The sequence below is a fragment of the Chenopodium quinoa genome, unplaced genomic scaffold (genome assembly GCF_001683475.1).
Source record: "Chenopodium quinoa cultivar QQ74 unplaced genomic scaffold, ASM168347v1, whole genome shotgun sequence".
Classification (NCBI taxonomy): domain Eukaryota; kingdom Viridiplantae; phylum Streptophyta; class Magnoliopsida; order Caryophyllales; family Amaranthaceae; genus Chenopodium; species Chenopodium quinoa.
Window position 1 is genome coordinate 7236844 of NW_018743850.1, and position 15700 is coordinate 7252543.

The 15700-nt window shown below is 43.7% G+C and overlaps 1 protein-coding gene and 1 non-coding gene across 2 annotated transcripts; one reads left to right on the forward strand and one right to left on the reverse strand.

Annotated features, from left to right (window-relative positions):
* The first annotated feature begins 49 nt into the window (after positions 1–49).
* On the forward strand, positions 50–3742 carry LOC110686182 (plant-specific TFIIB-related protein 1-like). The gene is made up of 3 exons (XM_021862775.1): positions 50–853; positions 1690–1848; positions 2765–3742. The coding sequence occupies exons 1-3, from the start codon at positions 266–268 to the stop codon at positions 3500–3502; spliced, it is 1485 nt and encodes a 494-aa protein (XP_021718467.1). The 5' UTR covers positions 50–265; the 3' UTR covers positions 3503–3742.
* A 56-nt stretch (positions 3743–3798) lies between these two features.
* On the reverse strand, positions 3799–3870 carry TRNAD-GUC. Its single transcript has one exon. It is a non-coding gene; the product is annotated as a tRNA-Asp (tRNA).
* Between the last annotated feature and the right edge of the window lie 11830 nt (positions 3871–15700).

Consider the following 15700-nt stretch of genomic DNA (forward strand, 5'->3'; position numbering starts at 1 on the left):
TGATGTCAATTTGGGTGTTCGGATCAGATTCGGTGAGTTCAGGTCGGGTCTAGGTTTAAACTTAAGTTATGATCAGTCGAAATTTGAATCTTATATTTTCGAGTTAGGTCGGGTGAAGTTTTGACACCTCTAACGCTATACGGCTCAAACTGTCACACACACATTGTCCTGAATCATCCAAATCAAGCTACAAAAAAGTGGAACATACCCAGAAAGAGCTGAAAAACAGTGAGATAGAGAGGGAAAAAAAAAAGGAAAAACCCAAATGAAGTGTCCATATTGTTCAGCACCACCATCGCACGGGCGGTGCACAACCACCCCAACAGGGCGTTACATAACAGAGTGCACATCTTGCGGCCGTGTCATCGAAGAACGCCAAACTCAAACCCACCACATCTTCCATCTTCAAGCTCAAGACTCCCCTCTTTTCCTCTCCACCTCCGACCTCCCTCTCTCTCCTCCTCAGCCCGCCTTACCCGACCCGGATGACCCGTTTGACCCTACCGGGTTTCTCACCGCCTTCTCTACCTGGTCTCTCCGCCACTCCCCGCTTTTCGCCGCTTCTTCTCTCTCCTTCTCTGGCCACCTCGCTGAGCTTGAGCGTGCTCTCGAGGGCACTTCTGTTAATTCTTCTTCTTCTTCTGGGGTTGTTGTTGATAATTTGAGGGCTTATCTTCAGATTGTTGATGTTGCTTCCATTCTTGGGTTGGACCATGATATTTCTGATCATGCTTTTCAGTTGTTTAGGGATTGTTCTTCTGCTACTTGTTTGAGGAATCGTAGTGTTGAAGCTCTTGCTACTGCTTGTCTTGTTCAAGCTATTCGTGAAGCTCAGGAGCCTCGTACTCTTCAGGTTTCTCTCTCCTCTCTCCATTTTCTGCAAATTTGTTGTTATTTTATCTATTTGGTTATTGTTTCTTTGTTGAATAAATGGGGTTTTGTTCAAATTTTCATTATTGATGTAGACGGGATTGCTCTTCTGCTACTTGTTTGAGAAATTAGGGTGATTGTTTGTTTATTGGATTATTTGGGGTTTATAAACCAAACCCTTTCATGATTGAGCTTTGTGAATTCAGGGATTTTTCTAGGAATTGGAGTTTTAGAATGATGCTAGTGTTTTTGAATGAATTTGTCCATTTTGTGTTTTAGAAATGGTGTTTGTGCAGGAGTGCATGAATTTAAGTTCTTCAATTTGAAGCTGCCTATCTCTTGCTTTAATTCTATAGGAGTAGTTTCTGGTTGAACTTTTCAATTGGGTACATTGATAATTTTAAGAGGCTCATTGTACAAATTTGTTAGATGCATTCTGAATTTCGAATGTATTTGATGTTTTCGACGATTGGTCAGGATTTGAGAGTCTTGGACTTGGTACAGTTTTGTAGTGAACATTATGCAGTCCCTTTTCTCTGTTCTTGTTTTCCTTAGATTAAGTTTTGGATGCTGAGCCATTTATGAAATCTGATTGCTGTGTTTGCAAAGTTATGTGCAAGTGGTTCATTTCCCGCCCCATGCTGAAGCTTGTGGGGTACTGTAAAATAATAAATATTACAAGTTTGAAGAAATCATTGTGCTCTTTTTATTTGCAATAATATATGAGTGGAAAAGATCTAAGAGAAGTTGCCAATGTGATAAGAAAGGGCACTTAATTTTAAGGGCATTTGTAATTGGGTCTCTTATTTCATGTAACAGGAAATCTCAATTGCAGCAAACCTTCCTCAGAAAGAGATTGGAAAGTATATCAAGATCTTGGGAGAAGCTCTACAACTCAGTCAACCAATTAATAGCAATTCCATAGCTGTACATATGCCCAGATTTTGCAATCTTCTCCAGCTTAATAAATCCGCTCAGGTAATTAGAAATTCCTGGTAATGTCTGCTCATATGCATCGTTGGGTGATATAGTATGTACTTTTCGATGTCACCCAGTGATATGCCTATAAGAGGTAACTAATGGAGAATTGGAAAGCTTCTGAGATACTGTCATTTATGGCCGTGCTTGGAATTTGAGTGATAAGTAGGGGTATAAACTTTTAAAGAGGAAATAGTTCCAAGGGGATTCATTAAGAGTTGAAAATTTCTTTTTTACAAGTTTGGGAATCTAGTAACAATTCCTTTTTCAATAATTGAAATCCTTTTCTCCAACCCTACTCTCTCTATCTCTCTCTCCTCCCTTCATTCTAGTTCCCCACACAACACAGTCGACTGCCATCAAAAGTGGCTTGAACGCTTAGGTAGCAAGAGATTTATGGCTGTCATGAAAATTGAAGAAATGGGACTAGAAGAATTGAGGTGAACAGAGGTCTAGATAAAGGATGGAAAAGTAACCAAGGGAAAGAGGGTTGGGTAATTGTTGCTCTCATTTTTTAGGGTAGTAAGTTACTTCATTTAACTATCTCCGTCATTCAACCCTATCAAAATCTCTAGAATTTTTAACCCATTACGTTGCCCCTCCTATTCATCTCAAGGGAAGCCATATATTGTAAATTTTGCTGCTTTCCTGTTTTTGCAGATTATTAATGAAGCTATTTTTAACATTGATGCTAGTTGAATAAATATACGAAGTATATCTTATGTTGCTAGTCATCAGTTGGCTATTGCACCAGAATTAGAATTGGAAAATTCTTGTTGTTTGTCAAAATTACTCTGATGGTGTCCTCCTGTATTGCATTTCTTCATTAATTTGGTGGCTTTGGAAGAGAATATCATAAAGGTTCTATTTCAAAGAAATGTTTACTCATAATTTATACCATTTTGGAAATTTATAGGAACTTGCAACCCACATTGGAGAAGTTGTGATGAACAAATGTTTCTGCACTCGTAGGAACCCTATAAGCATATCAGCTGCTGCTATATATCTGGCCTGTCAACTAGAAGATAGACGCAAGACCCAGGCAGAGATATGTAAGGTAACAGGTCTCACTGAGGTCACACTCAGAAAAGTCTACAAAGAGCTGCTTGAGAACTGGGATGATTTACTCCCGTCTAATTATACTCCTGTTGTCCCTCCTGAAAAAGCATTTCCAACTACTACTATTGCATCTGGCCGTTCTGCAACCCCAAGAGCCGAACCACCAGAAATTACTACTTTCGATCGAGAAAAGCAACCTGAGAGCAAGCAGCCCAAAACGAATCAGGCTTCAGAGACAACTCATCTGGACAAGGTCAAGGGGGAGAATGATGGCAATGCCCCTAATACGAATAAGTCATCCACTTCTTGGAAACCTGGGGCTCAAACTGGTTCTAGTGCTGGGAAGAACAGTGGTGAGATCAATCAAGGGATTGGATTGAAGTTTAATTCGAGTATGCAAGCAGAGCAAAAAGTCATTGGGTCTATGAGGCCTAATCCATTTGTTGCCGCTCAGGTATTTGGAGCAACTTCCACATCGCGACCTAGTAATCAAAACTCACAACCAGGACAATACCAAACAGCAGGTTCGTCGGACCTCAAGGAACCCAGTAGACATAATCAAGGCAAGGGTTCTGATACAGCTGGCGGAAGATGATTAGCTGTAGTGTAGCTCTTGGGTCTTTAGGTATTTACTAGTCTTGAAGGTTTCTTCATCGTGTATAATATGATGATGTGTTATGGATAGAACAGAGTTTATTGTTTTTAATTTCAATGTCAGAGTAGCTGATTTGTTGATTCTTAAGAAACAATTTATACACTCAGTTGCCAGTTGTATATCTTAAATGAGTCATGTATATGGATTCTAGTCTAATGAAATACAGTATATTGGAAAAAACTTTGAAGGATTTGGGAATATGAAGTACACCAAAAAAAAGATTCAAAAAATTACCACGCCGTTGCCGGGGATCGAACCCGGGTCACCCGCGTGACAGGCGGGAATACTTACCACTATACTACAACGACTGTAATTAATGATTTTTGTAATGCTTTATCCTTATCGAGCACTAATCAGTTAATGTAGTGGAAATGGATTTTTAACGCAAACTAGAGTAGAGGAGATTACTTGGATGTTTTAAAGTTTGAGAGGTGATATTCAAGACATTGGTTTTTTTTTTTTTTTTTTTTTTCGACACCAAAATAATTTAAGTAAAATTGCTCTGTGTTTCCAACCAAAAAAGAAAAAAGAAAAAAGAAAATTATTTTTGTGAACCGGTTCCTTTAACTTAAAAGTAGCTTGTTTGTAAAACTATAATTCGTAACAAATTTCTTAATATTCTAGCTCAAATTAATTTTTTTTCCACTTCGTGGCATATAATTCCATGAAAATTGACTTCAAATGGAAATTGTGTTTAAAAAAGTTATTACAATCAGGTTAAAAATTTCAAGAGATTAATAATAATATTTAATACATCAAAAAAAAAAATATTGACTGCAAATTAGATTGTCATAGTAGCTAAACCAAGGATTTGTGTAGACCTGACAATCTTAACGCAAAAATTTACCTGAAACACAATGACTTGAAACCCAAAATCTATCTGATTTGAAGTGGAGTTGACCCGATCTTGACCCGATACTTGAAACGATCTAACTCGAATGTACCCGATCCAAAGTTGACGTGATACCCAAAATGACTCGAGCAGAAGTTGACCCAATCTAATTTGAACCTGAATTGCTTGACCCGAACAAACCTGATACTCAAAATGTCTCGAACTAAATTACTTTATACCTGAACAAAAATTGTCTGGTGGCAAAAATAACTCAAACATTTTCATCCCAGACGTAATTAAACTCACAAACCGAATAAATTATCAATTTGAGCTTGATCCACAATATCGACATAAGATGTAACGACCTAAACCTGGCCTAAAAATGACCTGAACCGAACATACATGACCCAAAATAGACTTAACCTGAAGCCGACCCGAAACATACTTGAAACCTAAATGACCCGAACCTAACCCGAATGAGTAACAATTATGTGTCATATTTGACTATGGCAATTATTTAAAAACGAAGGGAGTAAGAGTAATAATTGAATCTTAACAAGCTAACCATTGAAACGAATCACATAAATCCCAAACATGTATATGTTTTTATTTTACATACTGTTTTGAGTTTAATTTAGAAGATTTTTTGAACTTATGAAAAGTGTCAAGATACCAGCTAAGAAAAAAAAAATTAAAGCGAGTAATTCATAACTATTAAACAGACTCCGTGAGTTCAATCAAATCTTATAAATTTTGAATAGATTACATTGATTACATTTCAATCAAATCTACTATTATAAATTCATACTTTGAACATATATAATTTTAGGTGAATCGAACATTGTGTTCAGGGTAAAAATACCCAGGTCCACGTGGACCAATTGCATGATGACACGTGCCGCCCTCAGAGAGGTTCTAAACGAACCAATCCTCTACTGACACGTGGCAGCCCAAGTCATGAAGAGGGAGATGGCCTTCTTGGCCCAATTCATGAGACAGTCCACCAACCTTTTGGGATCTATAGCCCAGAGTATGGGAGCTGCTTTCCAGACCCTATAAATAGGGAGATATCCCCGTTAAATGCATTCATTCGGAAATACCCACCAACAAGAGCAATATTAATTGTAGATATTCTCTCTCGGAATCCGAGAAGACTCTTTACTTTCCGCACTCTTAACTCCGTCCGTACACATACTAACTTGATCGTCGGAGGCGGAACTGCACACAACCGGAGTCCGTTGTTTTGCAGGTACATACGGTCGGCATCCAGTATTGGAATTGTAACTCTCTCGAGGGACTCCCAAAAACCTCGAAACACGTTGTAATGTACTGTACTCCATAAATTTGTTTCTTACACATTATCCCTACCTTAAAGGAGTCTTGCTCGTGAAGTCATAATTTAGTTCGAGTTGATCAGTGAGAGATTCGGTTTCACTTTTTCCATATCTAAATCTATTAACTATTACTAAAACAAAACATGCTGATGTCATTAATTCCTAAAATGTCTTATGTGTCAAGCTCTCATTAAAAATTTTCCCTCCAAATTTACATATGATGTCATCATTTTTTTTTTTTTTTTTGCCTTTTCATTTTATTTGCTAGAAACTAGAACCAAGTAGGTATGAAACTAAAAATCCGAACCTGACTTTGACATCAATATTGTTGTGCTTCCACTCTAAATTTATAAGCTCATTAGATAATGCAATATTTTATATGAAGTATATTTTTTCTAACCATCATTTTAGTATAATATTATGATGTAGCATTAAATTATACTCATTAAAAAAAAAAAAGGATGATGTACATGTCTTTTTTTTTATTTTTTATTTATTTTTTAATTTTTTTAAATATTTATAGAGTAACAAACTTTATTTTTACTAAATAAAAAGCGAGCTAAGTCATGTTAAAAAGTTATCAACAATAAAAGATATAAAAAAAATATGAAAAAATTGCTTATAACCACCGTGCAATGCGCGGGTACTAATCTAGTACTGCTATATAATCTCTCACAGAAAAAAAAACCCTCCTCAATAAAAATAAATATAAAAATTGTACAATAATCATAGGGGGTTGTTAAATATCACCCTCGAATTTCCGACTAACGCCCGTAAATAAAATTTATTGTACAAATTTACCCTTATATAAAATAAAGAATTTACCTCCCAAACACTACTTACCTCCCAAAACCCTCACTCCCTCTTCTCCCTCTGTAAAAAAATTATATCTCTACACCACCACCACCACCACATTCTTTTACCACCCACCACTACCACCACCTCCTCTTTGAACCACCCACCACCAACTCCTCTTTAAATCACCCACCATCGCCTCCTTTTTTAACCACATACCACCACGCCCTTTAACCACCCACCACTACCACCACCACGTCCCACCCATCACCACGTACAAGGGAAAGGCGCGAAAATGACGAGGAAGGACAAGGGAAAGGCCATCGTCGAAGGAGTCGCCGGAGACAAGGTGAGTATATTTTTTTTTATTTTTTTTCTGGAATTGGCAGAAACGCCTAATTTTTTCGCTAGATCTGGGCTAAAACGCCTAGAATTTTCGTTCATCCATACGGTTATACAAAAAATCTAGGCGTTTCAGCCTGGATCCGACGAAAAAATTGGGCGTTTATGCCTGTTTTTCGTATGATGTTGCTGTTGTTTATTATTGTTGTTGTTGTTGTTTAATTGTTGTCGTTGAGACTATGGCCTGTTTTTCGTATGATGTTGCTATTTGTTTCAATTTGTTGTTGGAATTGATGGTGAATTTAAGTATTTTTTATCTATATTATATGGTAATGATGAATTTATTCGTGGTATGATTAAGTATTATATGGGCATATAATTTTCCTACAATCAGAAAAATTAAAGCTTGGTAGATTGAGATTGAGATTGAGTTTGAGTTTGAGAGAAAATTAGTATTTATACTTGAATCTCAGTAGCTCGGCATAAGCTCTATGGTAGAAAAGAGGCATACTTGAATTTCACTCCCCTTTAGGCTAATCAAGTATTGTAGTGTCAATTAGTGGGATTTGAGTACACTGCCGTACTCAAATGTGTAGCTAAGTGTAATTTTGGGCTTTTGTGCTCAATCTAAGAATTACTGATAAATTAAAGGTGGTGGTGAGGAATGATCTGAGATATTATTGTTGAGTTTGTGTAAAAAATCTGTGTCTAATGTTATAATAAAATATTACGAGTAAAATATAATTAGTAGTACTCCTTTGGTTTTTCTAAGTATAAAAAGATAGGTATTATTGTTGTTTATTATTATTGTTTAATACTCCTAATGATTTTATTAAAATGATACATAGAACACATTATTGGTTTTCTTTTGTTTGCATCACCTAATTTTTTTATTTAATATTATAATTTATTTTAAATTTAGGATGTAGTTGAGGGTTTTGGTCCACGACATGCTAGATCACGCGGTATTAACGCGTCAATTAGGAGAGATAGGGGGATTAGTATACGGGAAGGTAGTTCAGCACCAGAGCGCGACAGAATAGTGGATGATTATGGGACTCCGGGTTCGGGTTCGAGTTCGAGGTACGAGGATGATGGACCTGAGGATGATGTAGATGAGGGTGAGGATGATGCTGAGGAGCAGCCGCCTGTCGTGACGAGAGATCCTGATGGGAGATTTACGAGTTCCCGACCACCTCGATCTGCAGCGACTTGGCTTGTTCAGGGGCCGATGGACGGTGGGCCCGAGGATGGGAGCGTTATTCCTAGTTTCGGGGCCCATGTTGCTCGGTATATTTGGGATGGGGAATATCAACGTTTTTTGCGGTGTCATACTAGAGCTAGTGTGTGTAGAGATTTGACTGATTGGCTAGAGTGATTTACGCCTACCACCACTACGCGGATACGACAGACTGGGCTGTCGCACCTGCCTAGCATTATGCACGACCACCTTGATTTTCCACTGATTTCTGCCTTTGTTGAGAGATGGCAGCCAGACACGAACACATTCCACCTACCTTTTGGTGAGATGACCATCATGTTGCACGACGTACACCACATACTTGGTATTCTGGTTGATGGGGATATGGTTGTCGATGATCTCCCTAGTAACCAGTATAGGACATTGGTAGGTGGGTTGTTACAGTTGACTCCGGAGGAGCTACAGGTCAAGACTCAGAATGGCATCTATAGGAACGGTGGTGTCCATACTGACCAGATTATTGCTAGGTGTCGTAGTGAGGAGCAGCTGGAGGCGGTTCAGGCTATTGGTTACATGTGGGTCCTTTTGGGTAACACGCTCTTTACTGACAAGAGCGGTACCCGTACTCACCCTTCTTTTCTCAGTGAGTTGTGTATCGAGGATAACCTGGAGAGGTTGGCGAGATACTCCTGGGGTTCAGCCACACTAGCGTACTTGTATCGTCAGCTCGGGCATGCCACCCGAAATGGATGTGAGTCTATCGCGGGTTGTTTGACTCTTCTACAAGCTTGGATATACGAGTACTTTCCATGTTTTCGGCCTCACTAGGGTATGTTGACATGGGACGTCCCTCATGCTCGTGCAGGGTTATGGGATGTTGGTATGACGCGGAAGCATCAGCAGCGTCTCGTGTCCTTTCTGTTTGGGGTAAAAATACCCTAAACAAGTGGCCCAATGGCCTAGTGACACGTGGCATCCAGCCGTTGGTCAGCAGTGCTCCAATCCTCTGCTGACACGTGTCCTCTAAACCCTAAAAGGGAAACCATCCCTTCCCCACTATAAATAGTGGAAGGACCCTCATTAATGGGGGGCTGGAACATTTGTTGTTCACATTGAATACTCCTCAAAAAGAAAAACATTTACCCCGAGCAATATTAATTGCAGAATTCTCCCATTACGCGAGAAGTAACTTCCACATTACGTGCATTCTACCTCCCGTATCTTTACTAACTTGATCGTCGGAGGCGGAGCTCCTACCCCCAGGAGACTTCGTGATTTTGCAGGCACAGGCGTCGAAGGGCATTCTTGGAATTGTAACTCTCCCGCAGGACACATCAAAAAACCCCGAAACATTTGGCGCCGTCTGTGGGGAGAGTACTTCTAAGATGACTTCTGATACTGTGTCACCGAATCAGGGCAAACGGCCTGTGGTCGAGCCTGAGGTCCAGACGGACCATGAAAGTGGCGACGAAATTGAAACATATGTGGCCCCGGATGGGTCTTTCAGAACGAAGCACCCTCATGCTAAAGATAGAAGAGAACGGGAAATCAGCCAAGCTGCTCCCAACAACCCAGCCGGGCAACCGGCTGGAATTGCCCAAACGGTGGAGGGCTCAGCCCCCGTTACAAGAAACGAACTCATGTCTTTCATGAATAGTTTCAAGGGTGAGATCAAGAGCCTCATCCGGTCAACTACTCCAAAGAAGGGTCAGCCGGCCAAGAAGCCTTCTGGAAAGAAGGCGGTCAAAGAACGAGTTCCTACCCCTCATCCCAAGCCAAAGGACGGGGAGGGCTTAAGGTTTGATCCAAGCAGACTCCGTTTTCCTCAAGGGGAGCTGCGAAAGGCCATCCGGCACGTACAGCCGGATGGCTCCAAGAAAACATTCTCAGACGCCCGCACATTTCTCCAAGAGAAGCGAGGTCAGGCGTCTGCGTCGACCTCAACGTCGACCTTCCCGGACAGTTTCCATGACGTCTCACACAGGCGTACGGGAACGAACCTTAGGAGCCAGACGGGCGAAGCTTCTGCCCGGTCTGGACCCAAAGTGATCCAGCCTGGCCTATTCGGCACACCGAATGGGTTGGGTGGATCCCCTTTCATGTCACCGGGTCTTTTCGGTGGGCAAGCGCAGCAGCCGTTCCAACCCACGGACTGGCAGCTGCGCCTGCTAAATTTGGGGGAACAGCCAACGGCGTTCTCACCAGAGATAACCCAGGCGGCACAGCCGCCTAAGATCAAGAATGTTTTGGTGGGGGCCTATGATGGCACCACCAACCCAGAAGACCATCTAATGGCCTACTCTAACCTCATGTACCTCCAGGGGTTAGATGATGTCGTCTGGTGTCGATGCTTCCCGGCTACCCTCAAGGGCATAGCCCAGCGGTGGTTTGGTAACCTACCAGCCGGTTGCATCAACAGCTTTCGAACTTTGGCGTACTTGTTTACGTCAAATTTCTCAATGAATATTCCTGCCAAAAAGACTAGCCTCGACCTAGGGGCAATACAGCAGGGCGACCGGGAGGGCCTCCGGTCGTACGTCAGACGGTTCAATCTGATGAGAATTCAGATTCCAGGACTATCAGACGAAGTGGTCTATACAGACTTCTTTCGAGGTCTGAAGGATGGGTCGACCTTTAAGTTTGACCTCGTCCGGAAGAGGGTTGCTACCCTCCAAGAGGCGTTAATTGAAGCTGAAGCCTATATACAGGCGACGGAGCTTTGTGCTGTCAAGCAGCCGTCAGATTATAAAAAGTCTGACAAAAAAGAGAGCCGGCAACAGCATCAGCCGACAAGAAAGGAAGAAAAGAGAAAAGGGGTCTGGGCAGCTGACCGATCAGGACAGCCGGCCCAGAAGATCAGGCGGAAGTCAGAACCATATGTCCCCAAATACGAGTTCACAAAAGATTGCTCCACCATCCTCCTGGAAATCAAAGACCGGATGTCTCTCGACAAACCGGCTGAAATGAAAAGCCCCGTGAATAAACGGGACAAGAGCAAGTATTGCCAATACCACGAGGATGTTGGCCACGACACCAATGGCTGTTATAGCCTCAGGCGGCTATTGGACCGTCTGGCAGATGAGGGGGCCCTAAAATCCTATCTACCCAAGGCTAAGGGTAATACCTAGGCCAAGAAAGGGCAGGCGGCAAAAACCGGCCCAGTAAACTCCGAGACGGATGAAGAGACCATCTTCACCATAGCAGGCGGTTTTGCCGGAGGGGGTCCCACCATCCGAGGCACCAAAGACAACATCAGAAAGCTGGTCAACTCAGTGGATGAGGGCCAGGCGTCGAAAGACATCTTCCCTGAGGCCCTTATTTCTGAAAAGGACCGGGGCAAGGTCAGGCGGCCTCATGATGACCCCATCGTCATCGAATGCAAGGTTGCCAACCAGAAGGTTGGCCGGATCCTAATAGACACCGGGAGCTCGTCTGACCTAATCAGTTATCAGTGCTTGACCAAGCTCAAGTACACATCCGGTAACATGCACCAGGCTCCTCACCCACTAGTCGGTTTTGGGGGTGGAGTAGTGCATCCGGTCGGAAGCATAGATCTTCCGATCCGGCTGGGTGAAAAGGGGTAAGGACGCCACATGATAGTCAAGTTTTTAGTTGTGGAGGAGTTGTCCGCCTACAACATGATATTTGGCCGTCCTACCCTCAACGCATCTAAGGTTGTCATCATCCCGTCCCTCATGTTGGTCAAATTTCAAAAGGATGATGGTACAGTCGGTGCCCTAAGCGGGGACCAGAAGACGGCAAGAGAGTGCTATCTCTCTGACGTCAAGACAACTATGGGTGCAGCCGGCCAGGGCGAGCCCATAGATATTGATAACTGCGACCCAGCAGTCCCGGCTCCAAGGGCAGCCGGTATGAAAAGAAAGGCGGACCAACTGGCACCCGTCAAAAAGGAGAAATAGCAATCACTAGCCGGGGAAAGGTCAGATGACCAACGACCTCAGCCGGCTGGTGACTGCCTTGATGTCATCCTAGATGACAGCCGTCCTGAAAGAACAGTCAAGGTCGGGACGGTAGCCTTCGAACGGTTGGGAGAAGGTTTGCTCCAGCTGCTGAAGGAATTCAAAGACATCTTTGCCTTTGAAGTGGAAGAGATGCCAGGCGTCAGCCCGGATCTTGCTGTCCACAAGCTAGCCGTAGATCCCAAAAAGCAGCCGGTTAGGCAGAAAAAGAGGGATCATGGTGGAGAAAGATCTCAAGCGGCAGCGGCTGAGGTCAAAAAGCTGTTGGATGCTGGATTTATTAGGCAATGCTATTACCCGGATTGGGTGGCAAATGTCGTTCTAGTAAAGAAGTCGAACGGTACTTGGCGGATGTGTGTGGATTACATAGATCTGAACAAAGCATGCCCAAAAGATAGCTACCCGCTTCCAAAGATTGACAGCCTAGTCGACTCAACAGCCGGCCATGCGTTAATGAGCTTTATGGATGCTTATTCCGGCTTCCATCAAATACCTCTCTGGAAGAAAGATCAGGAGAAGACGGCTTTTGTCACTGATCAGGGGTTATTCTGCTATACGGTGATGCCGTTTGGGTTGAAGAATGCACCGGCTACATTCCAGCGCATGATAAACACCGTTTTTATCAACCAGATTGGCAGGAATTTAGAGGCGTATATCGATGACATGATAGTCAAATCCAAGCTACAGACGGATCACCTAGCAGACCTGCGAGAAACCTTCACCACACTCAGGCGGCACCGGGTCATGCTTAACCCAAAGAAATGCGTATTTGGTGTTGAGTCTGGGAAGTTTCTCGGATTCTTGATTGACCAAAGAGGCATCGAAGCTAATCCGGAAAAAATACAGGCGGTAATTGACATGAAGTCTCCCCGCACTGTAAAAGAAGTCCAGAAGTTGACCGGTTGTCTGGCGGCATTGGGGAGGTTCCTCAGCCGGTCAGGTGACAAGTGCCTCTATTTCTTTCAGGCAATCAGGAAGAGGTCAAGGTTTGAATGGGGTGAAGAAGCAGAGGCTTAAGCAGCACTTGCATTCTTTGCCAAGGCTAGTGAGCCCCCTACCCCGGGAGGTTCTGTACATGTACCTAGCCGTCTCTGATCACGCCCTTAGTGCCGTTCTCCTCGCTGAGAGAGACGGCATTCAGCTGCCGGTGTACTTCATCAGCCATGTCTTAAAAAATGCTGAGCTCCGGTACCCCATGATCGAAAAATTTGGGTTGGCCTTATTCGTAGCAGTCAAGCGGTTGAAGCCTTATTTTTTGGCACATCCGGTTGTGGTATACACAGATCAGCCGCTCAAGCGTACGATGACTGCTATAGAGTCATCCGGTAGAATGATCAAGTGGGCTGTTGAAATACAAGGCCTTGAGATAACTTTTGAACCCAGGCGGGCAGTGAAAGGTCAGGCGTTTGCCGACTTTATTGTCGAGATGACTAGGCCGGTGCACCCGGAAAACCCTGATCAGGTCTGGAAGTTATTTGTAGACGGCAGCTCTACGATGAACGGCTGTGGTGCAGGTGTTATCTGTCATTCCCCGGAAGGGGATAAGTTTGAATATGCACTACGGTTTAAGTTCCAAGCCTCCAACAATGAGGCAGAGTATGAAGCCCTGCTAGCCGGATTGCGCATGTGTAAGGCAGCCGGTGCAAGAAAGGTCGACGCCTGCTCAGATTCACAGCTGATCGTTAGCCAATACCTTGGTGACTACGAAGCCACCCATCCGGCTATGATCAAATATTTGCAGGCGGTCAAAGAGGAGGCTGGGTCCTTCGATGAATTTCATCTGCGACAGGTGCCCCGGTCTGAAAACAATCAGGCGGATGCCCTCTCAAAGTTGGCATCATCAGCCTCCGGTGATGCTCCTAGGACGGTCTTTTGGGAAGTCATTGAAAAACGAAGTATTCAGAATGATCCCATTGGAGTCTTGGACAGAACTGCTACCTGGATGGATCCCATCCGGTCCTTTTTGACGGATGGTACCTTGCCGGATGACCCTTCAGAAGCATCAGCGCTCAAGAAGCGTGCTTCAAGTTTTGTTATGCATCAAGGGGAACTCCTCCGGAAGGGATACCTGCAGCCGTTTTTGAAATGTGTAACCCCGGATAAGGGGAGAGAAGTTTTGGAAGATCTGCACGCGGGGTTTTGTGCCTCGCATATTGGCGGCAGGTCCCTGGCCAGAAGAACCAGACGGCAAGGGTACTTCTGGCCCACTCTTGAAGCGGATGCCATGGATCTAGTAAAGAGATGCGACAAGTGCCAAAAATTCGCTAAGTTGATACATCAACCGGCAACAGAACTCACGGCAATCCATAGTCCGGTTCCGTTTGCTAAATGGGGCATGGACATTTTGGGACCTTATACGCCTGCGTCAGGCGGCCGCCGCTACATTCTTGTAGCAGTAGACTACTTCACCAAATGGGTTAAGGCAGAGGCGGTAAAAGGGATTAAAACGAAAGACGTGATTTCTTTCATCTGGAGAAACGTCATCACCCGGTTCGGGGTTCCAATGTCCATGGTTTTCGACAACGGACCGCAGTTCGAAACGCCTGTCCTGAAGACCTGGTTGGGAGACCAAGGAATTTCCCATTGTTTTGCATCCGTTGGTCGTCCTCAGGCAAACGGTCAAGTTGAGGCTTTTAACAAGTTGATCTCAGACGGGATAAAGAAGAAAGTAGAAAGAGCCGGTGGACTATGGGCAGAGGAATTACCTCATGTCCTTTGGGCTATCCGGACAACCGAAAAGGGGGAAACCGGTGAGACCCCATTTCTCATGACATACGGCACTGAAGCAGTTCTTCCCATTGAACATTATGAGCCTACTCTACGCATTATGTTATATGATGAGGAGGCTAACTGGGAAGCCATGCGGTTGGCATTAGACGCTCTTCCAGAGCGAAGGGGGAATGCTGCCTTGCGTCATGAGATCTACCGTCTGCGTATGACTAGAGCCTACAACAAGCGGGTTCGTAAAAGACCTTTGAAAGAAGGAGATTTTGTGCTTCGCAAAATGGAGGCAACCGGTAGGGCCAATGAACAAGGCAAATTAACCCCAAATTGGGAGGGACCCTACCGGATCTTTGAAGAAGTACGAGACGGCACTTACCGCCTGGAAACTCCAGACGGAAGAAAGTTGCCTAGAACTTGGAATGTAGATAACCTCAAAAAATACTACTTCTAAGTATTGTACATCTTTTGAAAATTTTGAAATGATTAATGAGAATTACATTCAATTTTGTATACAGCCGCCATGTCTTGTGCCTACCACAAGCGGCACCAGTAACTAATTTTTTCATCCGGTGACACCCACACGGGTGAATTCATCGAAGAGAACATCTCCCATTTGGGTGGTAAATTGTTCTAAGCGATCACACAGGCGGACAAATCCGCCTGACGATCCTTCGCACCAAAAAAAGGCCAGGCTAGCAACCCCAAACTTGCAGCCGGCTCACTTTTTGGAAGGACAGCCGGTACTCAATACCGCCGCCTGACTCTCTAAGAGCAGGCCTAAATTTTTTTTTTTTCATCCGGTGACACCCATACGGGTGAATTCATCGAAGAGAACATCTCCCATTTGGGTGGTAAATTGTTCTAAGCGATCACACAGGCGGTCAAATCCGCCTGAAGATCCTTCGCACCAAAAAAAAAAAGGGGCAGGCT

Excerpts from the sequence above, each read along its gene's own strand:
- LOC110686182 (XM_021862775.1), top strand. The coding sequence starts at position 266 with ATGAAGTGTCCATATTGTTCAGCACCACCATCGCACGGGCGGTGCACA. Across the intron at positions 854-1,689 it reads AGGAGCCTCGTACTCTTCAG|GAAATCTCAATTGCAGCAAA; the intron begins GTTTCTCTCTCC and ends TTCATGTAACAG. Across the intron at positions 1,849-2,764 it reads AGCTTAATAAATCCGCTCAG|GAACTTGCAACCCACATTGG; the intron begins GTAATTAGAAAT and ends GGAAATTTATAG.